This window comes from Astatotilapia calliptera, chromosome 16 (genome assembly GCF_900246225.1).
Source record: "Astatotilapia calliptera chromosome 16, fAstCal1.2, whole genome shotgun sequence".
Lineage (NCBI taxonomy): Eukaryota > Metazoa > Chordata > Actinopteri > Cichliformes > Cichlidae > Astatotilapia > Astatotilapia calliptera.
Window position 1 is genome coordinate 29,274,762 of NC_039317.1, and position 22,787 is coordinate 29,297,548.

Below are 22,787 nucleotides of genomic sequence, written 5' to 3' on the forward strand. Positions count from 1 at the left end.
CTCGGGCTGTGGAGAAAACATCATTTACAAACACAAATAAAAATAGGAGCTTCAAAGAGGTGGTGCTCTGTAGTCTCTACTGCTCAGCCACAGCTGAGAAACCATTTGTGTCATTGCACTATACAAATACAATCATTATGCATACTTCTTACTAATTTATACATACAACAATATTATACTTAATATTTTGTTATTTATATTGAATTACACTGTAAATATTTTTTGTTCATTGTTTCTGTATAAATTGCTCTGATGTGTTCTCATTCTTGTTGGCTTTTAATTCCGTTTCACCTCATCTGTGTAAATGTGTCGTAAATGTGACGAAAATGAAAATCCTTGAATCCTTGAATATGAGTCCTTGAATGTTAATTTTATCTGAACAGCAGGTTTCTGTTGTTGTAGTGGCGCAGGTGTCTCCTCTAGTGGCCGTTGTTTTTTTTTTTGCGCGTGGTTATTCCCAACCGTCGAAGAAGAAGCTTGACACCGCTTTTTTCGGTGAAACATGGCTGCGTCCATTATGAGCTAGAAGAGTTTTAGTGCTTTAGCTTAAGACGCCTCCTGCGTTTATAAGTTCTTGACACCCGGGATATTCAGTTGTTGTTGGAAGAACAAATTAAAGATAGAGTTAAACGGTAAGTAGCTTTTGCACATGTGTTTGCACAAAGGGAGTTAAAGCAGCTCCCGCCGTTAGCACAAGGCTAACAGGAGCGTCTTATTAAAGGCTAATAAACAGCGTTTAGCACTCTGGTATAATAACACAGATAGCATCCTTATTATTCGTTTGTTTACAGGATCTTTGGAGCATGTTATCACCAGCGTGAGGGTCACAACATGGACTTCTCTTCACAGGAGGGGGACTCTGAGGCCCCCGCTGTCATCGATATGACCACCAGCGAGAAGGTACGTTTTTGTGATCGCTGATAAACATTTTAGGGGAAGATTTATGGATTTTATGGTTTAAAAACTGGATGAAATCACAACAGTTGTGATTATAATAATGACGACCATTTTCAACGGCAATAGACCACTTTTTTGCCAGAATGAAAAGCTTTTTACAAAAAGGGGTTTAAAGGTCTTACATTTACCTTGCTGAAAGGTGCAGCAACAAGTACACATACAGTAGGTTTGTCCTAAATTAGAAAATCTCTCAGCTGTGCCTTTATTAAATCAACTGTAATGTAATGGGGGTCTGCCTTCTCCTTCCAGGTTGTGGAGCTCCTGAATCAGGCTGCTCTGATACCCACAGATGAGAAGCTGAATGTGCTCAAACAGGTTTGTAGCTTGGACTTTTTAACTCTGTGATACAAAAGACCGAGCACGGCCCTTACCACAGGCTGTGGAGAAAGGTAGAGAATCTAAAGATATTCAGATTTTCACTGGGAGTGACCAGAAAGGACAGGGTTAGAAATGAGTTTGTCAGAGAGAGGGACAGCTCAGGTTAATCACTTTGGAGACAAATTTAGAGAAGCAAGGCTGAGATGGTTTGGACATTTGCAGAGGAACAATAGTGGATATATAAGACAAAAGATGTTGAAGATGGAGCTGCCAGGCAGAAGATAAAGAGGAGGACCTCAGAGGAGCTATATGGATACTATACCATACCAGCTTTATTTATAAAGCACTTTAACATAAAACCAGGGTTCACAAAGTGCTGTACATATACAAATAGCATAAGCATAAATAAAATAAAACATGTTAAAACAAATTGAGTCAACCCCTTAGAGGGTGCCAAAGGCTTCAGCAAATAAATGTATTTTAAGAAGAGTTTTAAACTCAGAAAGAGAAGAGGCCTGCCTAACATGCAAGGGCAGATCATTCTACAACTTTGGAGCAGCTAAAGCAAAAGCACGATCACCTCTAAATTTATACTTAGTTTTTGGCACCTTAAGGAGCTGCTGATTGGTGGACCTAAGGGAACGGGCAGGGGTATATGGTTGTAGTAGCTCCGATTTAAAAACAAAGAAATAACTTTAAAAACGATCCTAAAAGGTACAGGTAAATGTACAGGTAGGATGTTGTAAAGAGATGTGACAGAGTAGGATGCAGGGATAGGATGAGCTGGATGATCCCTAAAAGGTGCAGCTGAAAGCAGTTTGAGTTATTGTAGATGATGACTTGGACTTGCAGGCTTAAACAAACTTTTTACTGTCAGCATATCTTTTTGGATCTACCATCAAAAAGCTTTTCTTTTTTTTACCTACACCAGGCTGCTGGCAGAAAGTCACATGTGTGATATTTTTGCTAAACATGTATAATCATAAACTCTATAGTGGAGCCATTTTGGTTTTCCTGATTTTCTGTCCCATACATGTTTTCCAGCAATGGATGTTTATATTAAACATGTACAAAATTTCCACTAATGAGGTTGTGTATGTGCAGGTAATCCCTGTGAGCAAGAAGGCTTCAGACGGCTCTAAACCAGGAGTGTCAAACTTGTTTTAGAGCCCAGTTTGTTTTTAAGAGTGCCAGACCAGTAAAACTATTGTCCTGTAACCTACATGAAAAAATTGTTCCTGTTTATTTCACTGTAAACAAGTTTAACTATACACTACTAAGGTGCCAGAGCATGGTGTTGAAGTCTCACCCATATCTGCAGATGAGATATTCTAATTATGAGGGGCAGCCAATCAGAAGAAAACTGACTTAAAGGGGGAGGGGCTAAAACAACAACAGAGAGGACGAACTTAAGGGCTGCGCAATGGATTGAGTATAAGGCAAAAATTGATTATTTTTAACTGTGAATTGTGCAAAGCTAGTCTAGCCGAGTCCAATATAGAGTTGGAAATGATCAGAAGATCTCAGTGCAACCGTGTAGACTGGTGTCTAATCCACTTACACAGGAATGCACAAGAACATTGATTCAGTACATGCATTTAACCTTTAGGTCCAGGAACTCATCATCAACAAGGATCCATCTCTTCTCGACAATTTTTTGGATGTAAGTAAGCAAGTATTTGTCTCTCATAACCAGCTGTAGTTTCATTTAAATTTGCCTCATTTTTGTTTTGTTTTTTTCCTGTAGGAGATGATCGCTTTCCAGACAGACAAGTCCATCGAAGTGAAAAAGTTTGTGATCGGCTTCATCGAGGAGGCATGGTGAGTTTTCAGACCTGCTGTTGTTTTGTTTGTTTGGGGGTTTTTTTAAGTCAGGGTCAGCATTTGAGATTTTTTACTGTTTTATTATCCTGCTTTCAGTAAAAGAGACAATGAGCTCCTCCTCAGACTCATCGCCAACCTGAACATGTTGCTGAAGGATGAAAGTGTGAATGTGGTGAAGAAAGCCATCCTCACCCTCACCCAGCTGTATAAAGTCACACTTCAGGTACAAAGAGTCAGATTTACCCGCTTCATTTCTACCATTTCTTTCTTTATGCGATCAGTTTCTGTTCTTCACTTCATCTTCATTTCCTTTATCTTTTCTTGTCTCAGTGGTTGGTGCGCTCCAAAGCCGTGTCAGAAATGCAGGAGGCGTGCTGGGATCTTGTCACACAGATGAAAGGGGATGTTCTGGCCTTGCTGGACTCTGAGAACGACGGCGTTCGTACTCACGCCATCAAGTTTACCGAATCTTTAATCATTACTCTTTCACCACGGACGGCTGACTCTGACGTCCCCAAGCGTCAGGAAGGCGACATCAGCCTGGACAAAGTTCCCACAGATCACTCGTACATTCACTACGGTACAGATACTGGACTAATGTCATGTGTTGAGGTGGTGACGTTCACCTTTTAAGGCTGATGTCTTCGCTTTTTCCCAAACAGATGAGCTGTGTGAGGAGGGAAAGACGGCGCTGGAGAAGCTGCTTAAGTTCATGGTCCACCCGGCCATATCCAGCATTAACCTCACCACAGCGCTGGGCTCACTGGCCACCATCGCTCGCCAGAGACCAATGTTCATGTCAGAGGTGGTGCAAGCGTATGAGACATTACACGGTGAGTTCTTCTCAGAATTCACACTCACTCTTTAGAGTGTTATATCGGCCTGATATCAGTTCAAAGCATGTTTTTCCCAGGTTTGATAACATCAGAGGATATATTGCTTTACTATGACCTCTCACAGTCTGGCTGCAGCTGCTAAATAACTCAATTACAAGATGTTTCCTCTACACTTTCATTTTTCAGCAAACTTGCCCCCCACTCTGGCAAAGTCTCAGGTAAGCAGCGTGCGAAAGAACCTGAAGCTCCACCTGGTGGCGGTTCTCAAGCATCCCTGCAGCCTGGAGTTTCACGGTCAGATCAGCATCCTGCTGTTAGACCTGGGAATGCCCCAAAGCGAAATCACCCGCTCCACGCCTGTGCCACGAGAGCAGCGAAAGAGGCCTCGCCAAGAGCAATACACCGAGGGAAAGAAGGTCAAGATGGGTGAGTGGTTTCAGGCTAACCTGGATCCACGGATTGTGATTAAACTTGGTCGGATAGTTAATCGACAAAGTGCACTTCAGTTTAAGTTGTTGTGGTCGAAGTCTAATCGTTTGGTGCTAAAGAGCAGCTTCTGTTCATGAATTATGTTTGAGACATGAAATGGTATATTTGTATAGCGCTTTACTAGTCCCTAAGGACCCCAAAGCGCTTTACACATTCAGTCATCCACCCATTCACACACACACTTTCACACACTGGTGATGGCAGCTACATTGTAGCCACAGCTGCCCTGGGGCGGACTGACAGAGGCGAGGCTGCCGGACACTGGCGCCACCGGGTGAAGTGTCTTGCCCAAGGACACACAACCGAGACTGTCGGAGCCGGGGCTCGAACCGGCAACCTTCCGATTACAAGACGAACTGCCAACTTATGAGCCACAATCGCCCCGGCAATGAAGAAAAAACTGAGTGCGCTCTGATCATTTAACAGCATGTTATAACAACCCATTAGCACCTTAAGAGGCTGATTGAGTGTGACTGCATTTAGGAAATAGAAATTTATCACTATCGCTTTCTAAATTAGAAACCCATTGTCTAATCTCTTAAATCCAAAATCTGAACCAGGTGAAATAATGTGTAAATTAAAAGTGTTTGTAATCTCAAACATAGCTGCAGATTAATGATGAACAGCCTGTGTCTGTAGCAGAGGTGTTAACCATGCAGCCTGGGGTAAAGAAAATGCAGTGAAATCACAAAAACCTTCATATTCTCTTTTTTTTTTTTTTTTTTTTTGTCCCGTTTGGATCTATAGCCATCAGAATTGTTGTCTTAAGGCCAAGAAAGATGCCAAGCGGATTTATTTTACCAAGTGGATCATCATGGCCTTGCCATATTGGTCCATTTGATTGACCTTTATTATAATTATGAATTTATTTTATTTTCAGTTGCTACAAACGGGACAGACATGACTGTGGGATAGGACAGGGAGAAAGAATGAAAGAAAGAGAGGGAGAGAAAGAAAACCAAAGGGGAGAAGAGACGGTGAGAAGGGGGCGAAGAGAGAAAAAAAAAACAAACAAAAAAAAAACAAACACCTGGATCACCTGTATGGAGAAAAAAAACCAGAAGAGAAAGCAAACAACAAAGAGCAACATAATAAGAAAAAAAAAAAGCACCATCACAATAAACTAGCTAGCAGTAGATATCAGTAGATACTAAATAATAAACAATATTGTGCAGCACGCAAGATAGACAGCGCACAGTGTGCTTTGAGGCAGCAGCCAAGAAAGCTGTAGTCCGTGTCTGTGAATACCCATGTGTACACCTGTGTGCATACCTGTGTGGATCAGCATGCTTGCATTCCAAAGGTTTCTCCATGTAATGATCTGCTAGGGAGTGTGGGGAGCCACAGCCCTGTCCTCTATGGTATGAAGCAGGTATGGAGGAGATCAAAACTCCAGACATCCAGAGGCCCCCAGAACACAAGAGACCAAGGAAGACCCACAGAGGGGCAGCCGCGCCACTGTCCCAGTAAGAGCTGAGGAGAGTCCCAGATGAGGGCTCATTCAGCAGCCGCGGAGCAGAAGCCAGGGGGAGTTGCAGTGACGCGCCCGTGAGCTCCGCCGGCAGCCAGCTGTGCCTGAGTGACCGAGCCCCAGGCCGAATTGTGGATTCACAGGAATAGTGAATTCACTAGAATTCACTATTCCTGTTGTGGTGGTGTCAGCATGGCTACACATGAGCAGAAATGTGTGAAAAGCACAAAGTATTTTATAGCTGTATTAAAGCACTTTTATTTAGTTTTAGAATTTTTGTAGCTTTTTCAGATCTGCTGTAAACTGTAGAGCATGTTTAACCCTGGAGAACCAATGGGGTCAGGTCAAATTTGACCCCATGGGTTCTCCAGGGTTAATGAGAGAAATGTCATTTAACATTAACATTTTCAGACTCCAGTCTAAAGGAAAAGCTGGTAATTGTGCAAAAAATAATTTGGATTCCTCTGACCTTTGTCTGCCTGCATTCAGAGCCGGCACTTATTGAAGATGACGAGGACAAAGAGGAGCCCGCCCCCCTCTCGGTTCCGAAGCCGGCCGCTGTTCCCGTCGCTCAGTCCGCCATCGACCTCACGGCTGAGTTCCTGCACCCGCTGCTCACCCCTGAGAACGTGGCCAACCTTGTAAGGACCATTTTTATTCTGCTCCCTTTCCTTTTAACCCAAACTGCCTCACAGCTCACCTCACACCCCCTGTGTCACTCTTCAGGTGCTCATCAGCATGGTCTACCTGCCTGATATCATGCCAGCCTCCTTCCAAGCCACTTACACACCTGTGGAGTCAGCAGGCACTGACGCTCAAATTAAACATCTGGCCAGGCTGATGGCCACACAGATGACCGCCGCAGGGATCGGTCCAGGTCAGAAGAAGAAGCTTATGTGACCCATCTCTTAAACTTGAAACCCTTGACAGATGAACTGAGATGCCACTGTTATCTGTGTCTGTCTCGCAGGACTTGAGCAGTGCAAAGCCAGAGGGGAGGGCGCTGTTAAAGAGGAAAATGATGACGATGTTGGCTCTAAAGACATCCTCATCAAACGCAAAGTTCCTGCCGTGATGGTCGGGCAGGCCATTTCTGTGGTCGGAGGTTACGCAGAAAAGGCTTTACCGGAAGTTCCAGCCGCGGTGGTAAAGAGGCTTCCGGAGCCCATCCTTCCATCTGCACAGACCAAGTGAGTTCAGGAAATGATGCAAGGTCACCGTCTACAGTTTAAAGATGTTTCTTTACATCACATCTGGAAATTAAGTGGAATAATTTTTTTTCTCCAAAGCTTCTGAATCATTGTTGATCAGCGAGTTTTACGTTGTTTCAGGATGACCGGAGCAAGCGGCAGGAAAAAAGTATTTCGACTTTCCGACATCGTCCAGCAGCTATCGGACAGCCAGATCGAGAACTTGACCTCGAAGGCGGTGAAGCGCATCCTGCATTCTGAGAAGGCGATTGCTCAAAGTGGAATGTCTCATGTGAGTAACCCCAGCCAGTCGTATAATCACTAAGAAGCAAACAACAAAAACGAAGCAATGATATGACCTGGTTTGAAATATGTGCGGCAGGTCCGGGTGAAGCTCCTCTCCCGGCTTGTGACACAGTTCGACGGGATGATGAAAGCTGACGTGCTGGACTTCATCCTGGACGACATCAGGACGAGGAGCGACCTGGCCTTCTCGCTGCTCTATCAGGAGTACAACACCTACCTCAGCCAGCTGCCGTCGGGGCTGCTGGACAGCTACGACCACTGTCTGTACACGCTGCTGTCCGGCCTGCAGGAGAAGCCTGAGCAGAGAGACGGGTGAGAGCACAACACTCTTTACTGCTCCTCAATGCAGCACAGAGCTCCTCCCACTGTTGTCTAGAATTACCCAGCATGCCATTCAGTAGTGTAGTTTTATGAATGTGCAGTCAGTCGTGTTGAAAATATTCTCTTTCACAGATTATCACGTTCATCCAGGTTTATCCTGTTGAATAGATAGTTGTGACATATTAAATGTTTTATATTAATGTTTACGATTCACAGGAGTCCTGCACCAACACTCCACAGCGCTACTACTGGCCAATAATATATTACATCTGCTTGCCAATAAAGTGGCATTCATATCCCTCATCCCCCATCCTTCATTCATGATAATGTCCCACTTTTTGATTTGGCCTGCGAAGGTCATAATAGAGAACTGCTGAACCCCGAACATGTTTAACAATCAGAGCAGAAGTTGTTTTGGTGATGTTCGAATTTCATAAGTAAAAAAGTAAAATATAAAAGCGTATTTTAACCTTAAATCTCCTCCTATTTTGTTCACTGTCACACAGGGAATATGTCAAGGGTTTTTATTGTGAAAGGCAGGGACAGGAAGAAGCGCTTTTAATATTTGCACAGAACAAATCTGGTTTCTGGCACAGATATAGAAATAAAATTTAGCTGAATTGATCTTCTGTTGCTAAACCTGCTTTCAGTTGAGTTACCAGCTGATTTTTGACCGTTTCAGACTTTTCACCAAACTGGTGCTGGAGGCGCCGATCATCACAGAGTCGGCACTGGAAGTCATACGGCGTTACTGTGAGGACGAGGTAAATGGCGGCACCAGTATAATGCTCCTCTTGACTGACATGGGTGGATATGATGGCATATAGTGATGTGATTGGATGATATTTATCAGCTTGGTTTCATCAGTTTTATCTTTTTGAAATGTTAAAAAAACAAAACACGCATTGTGATGAAGCGCTGATGCGCCGCTTCTTCCATTAAAACCTCAGAAAGCAGCACCAAGCAAGGTGGTGGACCATGTTATATACATCTATGGATTGTTGGGTTTGTTGGATTGTAGTTAACGTCCTGTTAACTGTGACCTGTGTTTCAGTCTCGGGTGTATTTGGGCATGACGACGCTGAAAGAGCTCATCGTCAAACGTCCTTCGAGGCAGTTTCAGTATCTGCACGTGCTCCTGGATCTCAGCTCCCATGAAAAGGAGAAGGTGGTGTACGCGTCTTCACCCTGAAATTCCCTCGGGTAGTGTTTTTAAAAGAAAATGTCATATATTTTTCCTTTTTTGGGTTTTTTTTTTTTCTCTCAGGTGCGAACCACTGCCTTGGCTTTTCTGAAGCGCATGTACGAGAAGGACCATCTCAGGGACTACATCGAAAAGTTTGCCCTGAACTACCTGCAGCTCCTGGTTCACCCCAACCCTCCGTCTCTGCTCTTCGGGGCCGACAAAGACACAGGTTTGCCTTCAGCATGCACTCAGCAGCCCAGCTTAAAGTTAGGGGTGTGGCCGCTTTAACATTTGCCATTCCAGCTAGTGACCACACATTGAATCTGAACTAGAACTTTTTTGTGCTGTTGATGCTTTTTGGAGCATTTTTAGCTGTTTGCTGTTTCTGCTTCAGTTAAAGTGGGAAAAAAAAAAGATTGCTAGCATTGGCTAATTAGCAAATAGCCCGTTAGCACTTTACAATTTTGTACAAATATGGCCACGTCTGGCTACAAAAAAACAACATTATAGCAGCCTAAATGCTGACATTAAGCTGTCCAAGTGTGGAGTACAAAACCATCAGGAGATGTCACAGTGGCTAAGTCCATTTTTTATATACAGAGTGTGTAAGAGTAGCATTTTAGGTGCTTACTAAGTGAGTTGTTCAGACTTTTCTGACCTCCACTCTGTGTTTTTTGCTGAGGCAGAGGTGGCTGCTCCCTGGACTGAAGAGACTGTGAGGCAGTGTCTGTTCCTCTACCTTTCCCTGCTTCCTCTGAACCACCGGCTGGTCCACGAACTCGCCAGCGTCTACACCGAGGCCATCGCTGACATCAAACGCAGCGTGCTTCGAGCCATCGAGCAGCCTGTAAGTCACTCCTCACTTTCATTTCAAGCCCTTTTCGGATTTTTGATTCGCCATTAATTTATATCAAGACTCAAAGTTTGTATAATTAGCGGCGTGGCTGCTGTAAGTAAGAAGTAATGCTCATCTTTCTGAATGTTATTATCAAGTCCTCTTCTGTTCTTTGTTTCTGTAGATCCGTGGGATGGGCATGAACTCTCCTGAGCTGCTGCTTTTGGTGGAAAACTGTCCTAAAGGAGCGGAGACTCTGGTCACTCGATGCCTGCACATTCTCACAGATAAAGGTAAAAACAGGAACCGCAGAATCCAGTTGAATATGCCCCCGTTCTTCTGCTGATGGGTAACATAATTTTTCTCCCTCCACTCAGTGCCTCCATCTCCAGAGCTGGTGGAGAGGGTGCGAGACCTTTACCACAAGCGGGTGCCAGATGTTCGATTCCTGATCCCCGTTATCAACGGGCTGGAAAAGGTAATGATTGTTCTTCATCATCAGGTGAATGACGACAGGTGCTAATTTGGCTTTGTAGCTGTTCATGAACACACTCAGGGCCACTTTTGATGTTTTGTTTTGGTTACGGTTTATTTTACTTTTTATTTAATTATAATTTTGGACTTTTTTTGTGGTTTATATATATATATTTTGGAAAACTGTAAATAATGACCAAATGGCAAAAATAATAATTAGTTGTTGTAGTGTTCATTTTAAAAGGTTTTATTTAAGCTTTTTAAGACAGCCAGGATTTTGTCTGTTTGTACACACGGTCAGAAAAACTTCTGAATTTGAACATATTCAGGTACAAAAACATTGAAAAATCACTGATTTGTGCGTACACACTGTCAGTAAGTAAAGCCAATGAGATGACCACAATAGTTATTGTTGCTGAAGATACACCACGGATAAATATCAGAGCTCACCTGTGAGATGACGTCATGGAGGAATTCCCTCTAACTTTGAGCAACAGCAAAGTGAAGGATATCATCAGAGCTCATAATTTTTCTGGTTATAGAGCCTCCTTCCACCTTGTTACATTTCTATTTCTATTTACTTAATTACCAAAAAAAAAAGAAAAGGGTAAAAGATTAATTTATAGCTAATATTGTTATTTTGAGTTCTTTTGGCCTCCATAATCGGACTGTGGAACGTGTACTATGAGAACACCTTCAGTGAACCGTTTCCTGTTAAGTTTGGGGGTTTTTCAATCTGGTTTTTCTTGTTTTTCTCGTGCAGAACGAAGTCATCCAGGCTCTTCCCAAACTTATCAAACTGAACCCGATTGTAGTGAAGGAGGTCTTTAACAGGCTGCTGGGGACTCAGCACAGTAAGAGCCCTTCATCACTTTTCTGTCTCGTCTAACTCCTGTGGTGGACTGAGATTTGACTTTTGTGTTTTGCAGGTGAAGGGAGTTCCTCTGTGTCCCCGCTCACTCCAGGCGACCTCCTCATCGCCTTGCACAACATAGACTCAATCAAATGTGACATGAAGTCCATCATAAAAGGTCAGTGAGTCCTCAAACATGGCGTGTCGGTCGTGGACAAACAAACTGTTGTCAGCGTTTAATCTTCAGCATCTGCCCGACAGCTACCAACCTCTGCTTCGGCGAGAAGAATGTGTACACATCTGAAGTTTTGGCGGTGGTGATGCAGCAGCTGATGGAGCAGAACCCCCTCCCCATGCTGCTCATGCGCACTGTCATCCAGTCTCTCACCATGTACCCCCGACTGGGCGGCTTTGTGATGAACATCCTCTCCCGCCTCATCGTCAAGCAGGTCAGCAACACTTTGATCTTGCAGGAAACCAGAGAAGATCATCTGCTGAAGCTAATCTTCTTCCTATTATTTCGCCCTGCAGGTGTGGAAGTATCCAAAGGTGTGGGAGGGATTCGTGAAGTGCTGCCAGAGGACAAAGCCGCAGTCGTTCAGCGTGCTCTTACAGCTGCCGCCCGCTCAGCTCACGAGCGTGTTCGAGCGCTGCCCGGAGATGAGGGCGCCTCTTCTGCAGCACGTCCACTCCTTCACGCCTCACCAGGTGACAGCTGCTTCCACATTTACACACCTCTGAACATTTTACTTCATCCTGAACTTCCATTTCAACCCACTTTCTTTTTTTTCTCTCTGTGTACATAGCAAGCGCACATCCCCGGGTCCATCATGGCGGTCCTGGAAGCAAATAAAAAACCAGAGCCGAAGCCTGCAGAGCCGGTCGTAGAGACAGATGTAACAGATCAAGAGCTACAGGTGATTTTTGAATGTCTTGAATTAGGGCAGTTTATAAACATATTGGCCATCGCCAATCTGTAAAAATTACATTTCCATCCAGCACTGCTTCTTTATTTCTGGTCAGCTAGCTTTTACCTCTTGGCTCCATTATCTCAATAATGCAATTAACGTGACATCTTCCTACAGATGGAAGCAGCTCCAGCTCCTTCAGTTGTAGAAGAGGCACCAAAAGAGCCAGAAACAACAGTCCAGCTGGAGCCCGTCACTCAGAAAGATGAAGAAGAGCCAATGGAGCAAGAAGAGTCTGAACCAGCAATACAGGAAGAGACACTTAATATCTCACAGGTAAAAAGGAAACTACGACAAGTTAAAGGCTTTAAAAGCGGCTTCAGCACCAGAGGTAATTTAGATTGCAGATAATACAAAAGGTCGGATGTTTGAGGTTTTAAAGTAAATATAAACTGCTGTGAATTGAGGATTTATTTTTATTGTAGTGCATAACTGAATTCAAGTTTGGTTAAAACTGAATGTAAGAAAGCAAAATTTTATTTAAGAGCACAAAGGAAACCTTGTTGCTTGCTTCCAAAAAACAAGCAACAATGAAAAACATCTAAAATAAAAGGAGTGCTAATAAAAAAATAAAGATCAACAAAAGTCCTGAAAAATAAAATAAAACATGCATATAAAACATAAAATTCATTAAAAAAGCAAAAATCTGGTAAAATAATAACTAGAACAGGAAGTAGACCACTGAAAAGGCTAAACAGGAATACCAGCTGTAACTTACTTACAACTCCAGCTCTGGAAAGTCATAAAATTTAGCTCAAATAACCAGGAGTTCTAAAAGTTTGAACGTAGAAAGTTAATATCATCCTGTATATATTCTGAAAGTGTGTCAGCAGGGCTTAAATAATCAAGTTACAGTGAAGTATACAGTTGAGTATCATCGGGATAGTTTCAGTAACACACTTCTTTTAAGTTAAACTGTAGTGGTCCTACAGTTGAACCCTGTGGAATACCACATTTCCATGAGCTAAAATTTGCAAAGGAAAAGCTAAAATCACAGCATTAGCTAAGATAAAATCCAATCCAGTGCTAATCCAGAAAAAGACACTCTGGCACTGTCACAATTTAATCTCATGTCTTTAATAACTGTGACGGTGATGTTTCTTTGCTGTGGCTGGATTCTTAGGGCCCTGCATGCCATTCATAGGTAGTCGTTTAATGCTTTTGATTTTCTCCAGGTGGAGTCGGAGGCTGAGACCCCGGTACCTGAACCAGAACCAGTAGAGGAGCCAATGGAGGAATCTCAGCCCGAACCTTCAGAGGAGCCAGAGCCCGAAAAAGACACTGAAGCTGATGACGTCACAAAGGAGGCCGGAAACACCAGCGAGGATGTAGAATAAGGATGCACTCAGTTTTCAGGATTTCTGTTTTGTATTTTGTATTTGTAGGAAGAATATCAGCTCATTTTGTGTATGAAAGCATTCCACGTCATAATAAGTTGGTAAATAAATCAGCACACTGGCTTAACGTAAGTTTTGACGCCGTTCAATTACTGATCAATGTCATAAATCTGTAGTGCACCTCCCACAGTCCAAAGACATCCATTTGAGGGTTAATTGGCTGTAGGTGTATGTACATCCTCTCTATACGCTTCCACTCCAGCTCAAACACATTAAAGGTACTTTCAGTAACCACTTTCTGCAAAATGTAGCTAAAAATTCAACCACCAGGGGGCATTGTTTACCAGTTTGTTTGCTTTTTAAAAAAATACATTTAGCTGTTGAATTTTCTCGTTTAGCCTTTATTATGTTTCCTTATGAGGTCTTTTAAATACATGTGTGATTAAATATTGTGGGACCTTTGAGGGAGAATTGAGGAAACATCAACATCTAACATCCACATCTTGATCTCTAAAGAGCTGCATTGGGTGTTTCGATTTAAATAACTGCTGTAGGTAGTGGTTTTGTGGCGTAATAAAATCTCTAGAGATCTCTCAGTGTGGGCAGCTGTGCGAAGAAGCTTCCAGGCGAAAGCAGAGCTGATGTTCCGATATGCTTTGAAGGTAAAGGATTTAACCACTGCAGTAAATCTAATTGACCACTAGATGGAGACAAATACACAAGTTCTTTATCTGGGTTTGGATAAAAAATGTAATAAAAAATTTCTCACTGGATCTCTGATACAAAAGCATAATTAACTCAGTAGATGTTGAAGTTTATCTCAGCTTAAAACATCAACATTTTACAGACTTGTGATTAACAGGTATTTATATAATGAGCATGTCCTGATTAATCCTCATTTCTGACTCCAGTCGTGATCATAATTTAACTGGACTGAATGTTTGATTTAACTCATCAGGAACATGTTTTCGGAAGCCAAAAACCAAAGGGAGACGTGGCTGTCTTCTCATTGACTTCTACAGGATCAGAAGTCTTACAGCGTCTGACGAGTCGCTGCCCCCTGCAGGCCATTAGAGAAAATGTAGCTGGCTTCTCTTTCATGTCTGAGTTTTAAATTCATTTCCAAGGTGTAATAAAAAGTTGGCTTCATTCTCCTCTGTCCTTTTTGATGTGGTCATCCATGCTGTGAAGATCCTCACACTCCCTGCTTAGAACTCCTCTGTACACCTCGAATCGATGGTTCAGATCTTTCTGAGTGTGGATTTTGAACTTTGACCCTAACGCCCCGTCAGCTGAAGTGACTCCGTAGAAAACCCTACCGATCCGAGAGTGAACGAGGGCCATGGCACACATCACACAAGGTTCCCTCGTCACGTAAAGGTCGTACCCGGTGCAAATGTACGGCTGAGTGCCGTTCTCTATCTGGGCCTCCGTTTGAACTGAGCTCGCTGAAGTAAACCTGCAGGCGGGGTAACTGTCAAAACCATAAAACCCACCGCCCTGACTCCGAGCTACAAGGTCGATGACGACCATGACAGCGTGATGAAGAGGGTGCTTGCGTCTGCAGTCGTGGCCGACTGCAATGATCCTCTCCGTCTTTGGGTCGACCACCACAGCCCCGATGGCCTCCATCCCCGCCACGCCTCCTTCTCTGGCTGCAGTCACAGCGGACGCCATGTAGGCGTGTATCCTTTCCTTCTGATGGTGGCTGAAGAGCTCTCCTCTCAGGGCGACTGTCACCTGCTTGTCCTCGTGAAAGGACGTGGGCCAGTGTTGGCTCGCTAACTCAAACTGGGGTCGGGTCAAAGGGGCACGAGCGGGAACCTTAACCACAAAAGGCTCGCCCAACCCGTTGCAATTTATTCCACCTGAGGGCAGCAGAGAGTCAATGCTAACCACCTGCATTTTTGGCACATCACTGACGAGGCACATGAGGACTTCCAGGGTGTGGGGTCTCTCGCTGCACGGCCGCACCCTCTTGACGTGCTGAAGGCCGCTCAGCGGACAGAGGCTGTTCAATTCCCTGACGAGCCGAGACGTCTCCTTCTTGTCGAGGATGGGCGCAGCGTACACCTCCACCAGCTCGACATCCTGCGACTGCTCATCTGACAGGACTGGAAGGGCGACCCAGGAGTCGACATCACACGGCGAGCCTTTCCAGCGCTTCATCGGCGGCTCTGATCTCCCGGTATCGTCCTGTCAGCACATGACAAAACCTTCAGTTACTCATCAAACCTGGCTTCCAGCAGGGACGGCTCTCCCAGAAATCATGTTTGCAGGGTTTCCCTCCAACCTTCAATGTTTTAACCTTCTCAGTGTGGTGGGAGTGAAGATGGAGATATTGACATTTTTTCCCATAAATCAAGCCATGTTTATTAAAAAAAAAACTGCAAATCTTTATTTAATAAATAATTAAAATGAAGATTATTAGTATTGATTCAAAACCATCCTCCCAAGTTGAGCTTATGACAAATATAAATAACAGGGGAGTTGCACTTTAAAATAAATATGTAAACACAGTCCCCTGGTGGACAACCTACATATGACATCATCTCCATTATGTAGTTTCTAACTAGGAAACACACCTGTATACACGAGACAAATTAACAGGTACCGTGAGGGGTTTTGTATTTCTCTTATCTCTCGTTGATCAACAATAAAACATGAAAACTCAAACTGACGTTCATTCACATTTCTTCATTTAAGCAAAACTGTGTTTTTATGGATTCAAACCACCTCGAGTATCTCTGGGTCCACGTTACTCTGATCTCCAAAATGTTTCACTCATTCTGTTTAACTCCCTTTACGTGGTGGCGTAATAGCCAAAACTTGAAGTCATGCTTTTCTGATCAAGTGTTTCACACTGTTGTGGAGGAACTTTGACCCACCCTTTCTTTACAGCGTTGGCTTCAGTTCTCTGGTGTTTGCAGACATTCATTTATGCACAGACCTCTAACACTGCTCAGATGCAGCTTTGCTAACTTAAGCCGTGCTGCCATGTTCTTTTTAGAGAGAAAAGGCTTTCTCCAGGTAACCCTTCCAAACAAAGCATATTTCTTCAGCCTTGAACTTTAACCTTTAGCTGCCTGAAGCCGGTTGGGTCCGACATGGAGCTCTTGGATTTTTTTTCTCTAAGTATTTCTCAGTCTGACCTGGGAGTGAATGTGTTGGGGTATCTACTCCTGGGAAGATTGTTGGATTGTGTTAACACACCTGAATGCTCCAGACGATAGTTATTCCGAATTCGTGTGGAAGCGATGAGGACATACTGAGTTTTCACAGCACTGTTTCTTCACTTTTGTTCAGTTTATGTTAAATAATGAGACGGTGTAATGTGTCATGTTTTGTTGCTCATCTATTTAAATCATTTTAAGACCTGCTGATACGTAAAACCACAGGAATGGCCGTGCTTGTTTAATCGCTCTGTCCACTACTTCTAATGGAAGTTTTGCATGACCTGTGTGACTTTAAAGTTCAGCTCTTTGAGTATCCGGCCTCTGCTGGACTTTTAAACTGTGTCTCACGCCCATGCTGGCAGCACATGGCGGTGCATCACTTTACTAAGACAGACTAACAGACTGGTGGATGTGTTTGTAAGCAAACCCACGGCGCACACACCGCTTATGGTCGTATTTATTTTCATCTGTCACATAAACAAACATCTGATGAACTCCAAATAAATTATTCCAGGTGTGAAAGTGCATCAGATTACTTGATTAAAACATAAAACTTAAAGACTCAGTGGTGATCAGTTCTGGTCGTTTTACACACAGATGCTAAAATCCTTTTAATATTCACTCGGTGAATCCATCTGAACTAAAACTCCATCACTGTGCTGTAGTGTCAGCTCTATCGCTCTTCATCGCTTTCCCAGCATCAGCTTCGTCTTGATGACCTTGGGCACGTGCCGTATGGTCAGAGACACCCTGGTGCCTCGGTTCAGCTCCTCACCCAGTTGCGCCCCGGCGGCAGACAGGTTCACCACCTTCTCGGTCAGCGTGTCCTGCTCGCGCCCCTGGATACCGTGAAGGAGGCGCTGGTACATTTCATCCTGCAGGATGAGAAGGCTTCGTGGCCTTACCAGAAGCGAGAACAGGAAGCGGCTCTCCGCTGTCTGCGGTGCGGCGCCCTCAGTGCTGCTGAGCGGCGTATAGAAGTCCAGCAGGGTGTGAGAGCCCAGGCTGATGGTGGTGACGGTGGGGTGGTACAGCGGCCCATCCTCGTGGGGCATGATCCCCTCTCCTGGTTTATACTCATTCACCAGCACGTGATTGGCCGTTTTCCCACTGAACGTGCCCAGAGACGAAATCTTCTCACAGTACGTCTGGAGCCAATCGGGAAGCCGCTCTCCCAGCATGCCTTTGGGGTGTGGTAACCCTCCCCAGTTCTGGAGCCTCCGGCCCGACAACTGAGTCCACTTAGTCTTTGGAGACCTGTAGACCTGCTGGAGGAGGTACGACTCCTCGTCCTCAGATATGAAATCTGGAACACAATACGCTGTGGGCGGAGCTTCGCTTACGACAAACTGCTTCAACTCCTCCAAAATACATGCTGGGCGCTCCATGCCTCCTTAAGAAAGTTAACATGAAACTCATTAAAACCCAGAAAAAAAAATAATAATAATAATAAAGCAGTCTTTCTGTGGTTCACTAATATTTATATTAAATTAGTTGTTTTTTTTAAAAAGTTTAAGTTTATTAAAATGAATTAAATACATTTATTTTATTTTAAAAAGGTACATTTTCAGTTATTTTTATACTAAATTAATGAGAAGTAATGAATACTCTGCTGCATTCCCATGTTTTTTCTCTAAAATTACAATTGAGATTTATTTTCCCCTTCCCCTTAGACTTAAACTTACTTTAAAATTCAGATTTTTATTCATAAAATGAATGAAATTAAAGTTGTAAACTTGTGAATTTTAATCTCTGAATTTCTGTCCATAGAGTTAGAAAAGCCTTTTTTTTTTTTTTTTTAAATCCGATGAATTTCCTCTCTGTGTCCACAGCCCATCATACACGGAGCTTCACTCAGACTGAATGATCATTAAAACCTTTCACTCACTCAACAGCAGGCTTTTGTTTGTTCTGCAGTTAAAAACAGAAAAATTCGAGAAAAACAAGAAAAAGAAACACGACGCTGCCTTTAAAGTCGCGGGTCACGCGAGCTCCAGTGTCGTAAAAACTTTTTTCTCGACATCCAAATCCGATGATTTTTGGTCAGCAAAAACCAACAACACCAAGCTTTAAAGTTAGTGTGCGTGTGTGTGTAATTGCTCGTTAAATTAAGTGCTAAAACGGCGCTGTGTGAGTTTATGACTCCGTGAAAGAAAGATAGATAAATAATAGTTTTATTTAAGTCAAATAAATTCTTATGAATATTGTGCCTTTGTAAAAGAATTCCTACCTTTCACATTAATATCGGTTACATTTTTATTTCTTGAATTATTTACCGCAAAACAGAAATCCGACATTCTGTGTGGCCCCAAAGGCAACGCAAAGGCAAGTTTACTGTACGGAAACGGGCGATTTTGAAAAGAATTCCGGGTTTAGAGGCTACTCGATACCTGCAGGAACTCTAAAAACGGCACACTGCGACGGAGAGCATGCAGAAGAACCTGATTTACCTGGTTAGACATAAATAATCTGATGAAAATTCCGTTTCTTCAGGTAAAATCCCAACAGCCCGACGCCATCCGCAATAACGCGTTTGTGCACCGAAATAAAATGTCCGGAAGAGAAAGAAGCGTCGACTTTTTGGACCTGTGCCTTATTTTTTCGAAATACGTTTTCTATTATTGAGTTTATAGAAATGTTTTAAGTAGTATTAATGCCAAATTTGTTGATTCGCCTTTTTGTTGTCAGTTTTGTGTTTTTAATCACAGAGTTTGGGGTAGTCGGAATTATTTACATGTAGCACAGCGAGACGAAGCAGGACAGAAACTTGGGTTAACCCACGTTTTCTGGACAGATACAGTTGTTTATCATGCTTCCTGAACTCTAAGAACTTATTCATGGCTTACCATTATGTTAGTTTAATGTCTGGAGGAACTGCTGTGAAGTCACCCTGAGGTATTACCTGCCTGTCCTCACAGGTGTGACTAGTTCGGGAAGATGTTTCGCAGTAAAGTGAAGGCTCTGAGGCTGCTGCAGCTCGGATACACACTCCGTCACACTGCTTCCTGCTCTAGGTTGGTTCTGGGCATCGAGACCAGCTGTGATGACACGGGAGCGGCTGTGCTGGATGAGACTGGCGCCATACTGGGAGAGTCTCTGCATTCACAGAAGGAGGTGCATCTCAGGTAGGTGTCAGAGGTCAAGGTCACTGCTTGTTAGGGGCTGTAAAAAACTGGCAGCGATCGTCGTAGATAAACAGAGTAACCTGACATGCTCTCAAACCTGCAGGACTGGAGGCATCATCCCTACCGTGGCCCAGCAGCTCCACAGGGAGAACATTGAGCGTGTGGTCCAGGAGGCTTTGGAGAGGAGTGGCGTGGCCCCAAGCCAGTTGGCCGCCATCGCCACCACAGTGAAGCCCGGGCTGGCCCTGAGCTTGGGTGTCGGACTTGAGTTCACTCGGCAGTTGGTGAGGCGGCATGACAAGCCATTCATCCCCATCCACCACATGGAGGCCCACGCCCTGACTGTGAGGATGCTCCAGCCCGTCAGCTTCCCCTTCCTGGTGCTGCTCGTGTCCGGAGGCCACTCACTCCTCGCTGTGGCCCGGGGAGTTGATGACTTCCTGCTTTTGGGTCACGCTCTGGATGAAGCTCCTGGAGATACTCTAGATAAAGTGAGACCGTAATGACATACAAAACTAATTTACATGTTTAGGATAGACTAGAATCCCGTTATTTGTAAGTCCCCTCTGTAAGGGCCTGTGGTCACTTTGTTAAGAAGTCCCAAATTTGAGACTAAAAACAGCGTTCATACACGACCCCTGATGTTCGAGGTGTGTCAGTGCAGCGCAGAGGGTGGTATTGACCTGTTAGTCCAGGGTGGCAGGAAGTGAAGATGTGACCTTTACAAGCATTTCATCAGAGCGGGGCTGAGAGCTACAGGTCTGAGGTCATTAACCCGGCCTTTGTAAAGTTATCAAGGTGTCGTCCACATGATGAATTAGTTTTGTGACATTGCCACACACACCTGTGGGGACCAGTTGGCATGGTGACTGCAGACTGAGAAATGTTAGAGACCCTGCTGTCTGACAGACTCAGATACAGGGAGACAGATTAGGATTTGGGATCCTGGAGAAGGAAGTCCACAAAATCAAAAGCACAAGAAGTTGAGAAAATCTTTCACTTCCAAAACACAAAATCCTGATTTTTCATGTCCGTAGTGTGTTTTACATAAAAGTGATCCAGGATAGGGACCACTGGGGAGGCTGGGCTCAGGAAGGATCAATGAGAGAACCTTGAGTCCTTTCACAATAAGAGCAATACTGAAAATCAGACGAAAATTTTTTTTCAGTCTTCATATATAACCATTGGGGTTATCTTTATCTCCCCAATGGTTATTCATATTCCATTAAATGATAGCTTTTTGTAATTTTACACATTTACTTCTTACAATTTAAGCTCAAAGAGACGTGCTGACAGATTTCTCAAGATATTTCATTGATTAAACGTGTAGTTACATTTCTGTATACTTCAGCAAGAGGTGTTTCACTGGTCTAGCCCACATGAGATCAAAGCAAGAGAGTTGCTGGAAGTTTGAGAAACATCAGCAGCCTCAGTTCTTTATGCAGATGAAACTTTTTGTGACCTACAGGTGGCGAGACGTTTGTCCCTCGTCAAACACCCGCAGTGCTCCTCGCTGAGCGGAGGCCAGGCCATAGAGCTGCTCGCTCGGGACGGCGATAGGACGAAGTTCTCTTTCAGGACACCAATGGGACAAACGCACGACTGCTGCTTTTCCTTTGCTGGACTCAGAAATCAGATTACGATGACGATAATGAAAAAAGAAGCAGAGGAAGGTACGAGCCCCGTTTCCCCCATAACGCCTGCAGCAGCGATTCACCTCTGACTTTTAGGCTCTCCTCCCCTCCCTCTGTAGGTGTGGAAGAGGGGACACTGCTGAAATGTGTGAATGATATTGCAGCTGCCGCTCAGCACACCGTCGCCGCCCACCTGGCGAAGCGCACACACCGCGCCATCCTGTTCTGCAAGGCAAACGGCCTGCTGCCGCCGAGCAGCCCCACCTTGGTGAGTTTGCTGGGATATCCCCACCCACCTGCAGCCAGTCAGAAGAAAATTGTCTCAAAGAAGGATTATTTTGAACTGTGAATCATGCAAAGCTGAAATCTTTAGAATGGTTTTAAAGCTTCCTGAGCTTAAAGTGCTTTAACCTTAACTTTTCTTTCTATAGTCACATTCACCTTTCAGTCACAGGATCATTACTTATTATACCTTACCTTATTTTGTCTCATGTTCACTGGTGGATGTTCATATTAAACAAGATCTAAATTTCTGGTAATGAGGTCGGTTTCTGTACAAACGATCCTCGGGAGCCAAAGATTTCTTCCATAGATTTAATAAACATGTCTCTGTTTGTGCTGCTTTCTTATAATGTGTTCACAGTGAAAATAATATAAAGTAAAACTAGTCCTTTACTTTACATTGATTTACGTTTAGGTGCTTTCTGGGGGAGTTGCGAGCAACCAGTACATCCGAAAAGCTCTGACGATTGTCACGGAGATGACCGGTCTGCATCTGATCTGCCCTCCTGCAAAGTTCTGCACTGACAACGGAGTGATGATTGCATGGTGCATTTACTGTCCTGTCAGCCAATCGGATTAAATTTTCTTAGATTAGGATGAGAAAAACATTTTCCTTAATTTTTCATTTTTAAAACTAGGAACGGCGTGGAGCGGCTGAGAGAAGGAAAAGGGATCCTGGCTCCAGATGTTGACGTTTGCTACGAGCCAAGGTCAGTTTATTTATTCACGAGGTTTATTTTATTGTTCTTTTAAGTTTTCTTTCTAAAGTGTGTGTCGTCGTCCCCCGGTTAAATCGACACTGGCTCATTGATGCTGTGTTGCAGGGCCCCGCTGGGCGTTGACATCACAGCGGAGGTGAAGGCCGCCGCGATCAGGCTGCCACCCTTAAAGATGAAGATCCCTAGCTGATGTCATTGTCATTGCGATTTCCCAAAGCAGTGTATAACAGTACTGTATCTAAAAAGGACATTATACAGATATTTATTAATAAATATTTTTTCTGAAACTGGTTTTGTTAAAAAAAAAAAGTATTTCTTTTATTTATTAAATTTTTTTACTTTTAAATGTTTTCATATTTATTTATAAACGTTTCAGTAGCTAGATGGATATTTTTTGTCCTATTGATTTATTAGTGAGTTGGTTTTTTATTTAGGATTTTGGCACTCTCAGTCCTCCATACTAAGTAGACTGAATACAGATTTTCC

At 43.6% G+C, this 22,787-nt stretch overlaps 4 protein-coding genes across 11 annotated transcripts; 2 read left to right on the forward strand and 2 right to left on the reverse strand.

Annotated features, from left to right (window-relative positions):
* Positions 1-437: 437 nt before the first annotated feature.
* Positions 438-13,497, forward strand: sympk (symplekin). 2 transcript variants are annotated; one of them, XM_026144470.1, is made up of 27 exons: positions 438-632; positions 792-900; positions 1,207-1,272; positions 2,885-2,938; positions 3,023-3,096; positions 3,196-3,322; positions 3,430-3,679; positions 3,762-3,932; positions 4,122-4,361; positions 6,385-6,536; positions 6,622-6,772; positions 6,866-7,085; positions 7,227-7,377; positions 7,468-7,703; positions 8,395-8,476; positions 8,767-8,880; positions 8,980-9,127; positions 9,585-9,745; positions 9,918-10,026; positions 10,111-10,211; positions 10,971-11,061; positions 11,137-11,238; positions 11,322-11,509; positions 11,592-11,768; positions 11,867-11,977; positions 12,146-12,304; positions 13,204-13,497. In XM_026144470.1, the coding sequence occupies exons 2-27, from the start codon at positions 832-834 to the stop codon at positions 13,363-13,365; spliced, it is 3,666 nt and encodes a 1,221-aa protein (XP_026000255.1). In that variant the 5' UTR covers positions 438-632; positions 792-831; the 3' UTR covers positions 13,366-13,497. The 2 variants fall into 2 exon arrangements, with proteins under 2 accessions (XP_026000255.1, XP_026000256.1); XM_026144471.1 differs by having other exon boundaries at positions 850-900.
* A 77-nt stretch (positions 13,498-13,574) lies between these two features.
* adat3 (adenosine deaminase tRNA specific 3) lies at positions 13,575-19,505 on the reverse strand. Of its 3 annotated transcripts, none has more exons than XM_026144476.1 (2): positions 19,444-19,505; positions 13,575-15,561 (listed from the first exon to the last, which is right to left on the reverse strand). In XM_026144476.1, the coding sequence occupies exon 2, from the start codon at positions 15,532-15,534 to the stop codon at positions 14,512-14,514; it is 1,023 nt and encodes a 340-aa protein (XP_026000261.1). In that variant the 5' UTR covers positions 15,535-15,561; positions 19,444-19,505; the 3' UTR covers positions 13,575-14,511. The 3 variants fall into 3 exon arrangements, with proteins under 3 accessions (XP_026000261.1, XP_026000260.1, XP_026000259.1); XM_026144475.1 differs by lacking the exon at positions 19,444-19,505 and adding an exon at positions 19,388-19,441; XM_026144474.1 differs by lacking the exon at positions 19,444-19,505 and adding an exon at positions 18,992-19,054.
* Positions 16,952-19,465, reverse strand: alkbh6 (alkB homolog 6). 4 transcript variants are annotated; one of them, XM_026144480.1, is made up of 2 exons: positions 18,932-18,980; positions 16,952-17,934 (listed from the first exon to the last, which is right to left on the reverse strand). In XM_026144480.1, exon 2 carries the CDS (start codon positions 17,927-17,929, stop codon positions 17,225-17,227), a length of 705 nt encoding a protein of 234 aa, XP_026000265.1. In that variant the 5' UTR covers positions 17,930-17,934; positions 18,932-18,980; the 3' UTR covers positions 16,952-17,224. The 4 variants fall into 4 exon arrangements, with proteins under 4 accessions (XP_026000265.1, XP_026000266.1, XP_026000263.1 ...); XM_026144481.1 differs by lacking the exon at positions 18,932-18,980 and adding an exon at positions 18,818-18,912; XM_026144478.1 differs by lacking the exon at positions 18,932-18,980 and adding an exon at positions 19,444-19,465 and having other exon boundaries at positions 16,972-17,934.
* On the forward strand, positions 18,308-22,588 carry osgepl1 (O-sialoglycoprotein endopeptidase-like 1). 2 transcript variants are annotated; one of them, XM_026144473.1, is made up of 8 exons: positions 18,308-18,615; positions 19,460-19,666; positions 19,770-20,157; positions 21,135-21,339; positions 21,420-21,568; positions 21,998-22,128; positions 22,221-22,292; positions 22,407-22,588. In XM_026144473.1, exons 2-8 carry the CDS (start codon positions 19,479-19,481, stop codon positions 22,489-22,491), a joined length of 1,218 nt encoding a protein of 405 aa, XP_026000258.1. In that variant the 5' UTR covers positions 18,308-18,615; positions 19,460-19,478; the 3' UTR covers positions 22,492-22,588. The 2 variants fall into 2 exon arrangements, with proteins under 2 accessions (XP_026000258.1, XP_026000257.1); XM_026144472.1 differs by lacking the exon at positions 18,308-18,615 and adding an exon at positions 18,973-19,034.
* Positions 22,589-22,787: the final 199 nt, after the last annotated feature.

Excerpts from the sequence above, each read along its gene's own strand:
- sympk (XM_026144470.1), top strand. The coding sequence starts at position 832 with ATGGACTTCTCTTCACAGGAGGGGGACTCTGAGGCCCCCGCTGTCATC. Across the intron at positions 9,746-9,917 it reads TTCGAGCCATCGAGCAGCCT|ATCCGTGGGATGGGCATGAA; the intron begins GTAAGTCACTCC and ends TTGTTTCTGTAG. Across the intron at positions 11,510-11,591 it reads CCCGCCTCATCGTCAAGCAG|GTGTGGAAGTATCCAAAGGT; the intron begins GTCAGCAACACT and ends TTCGCCCTGCAG.
- alkbh6 (XM_026144480.1), bottom strand. The coding sequence starts at position 17,929 with ATGGAGCGCCCAGCATGTATTTTGGAGGAGTTGAAGCAGTTTGTCGTA.
- osgepl1 (XM_026144473.1), top strand. The coding sequence starts at position 19,479 with ATGTTTCGCAGTAAAGTGAAGGCTCTGAGGCTGCTGCAGCTCGGATAC. Across the intron at positions 19,667-19,769 it reads CAGAAGGAGGTGCATCTCAG|GACTGGAGGCATCATCCCTA; the intron begins GTAGGTGTCAGA and ends TCAAACCTGCAG. Across the intron at positions 20,158-21,134 it reads CTGGAGATACTCTAGATAAA|GTGGCGAGACGTTTGTCCCT; the intron begins GTGAGACCGTAA and ends TGTGACCTACAG.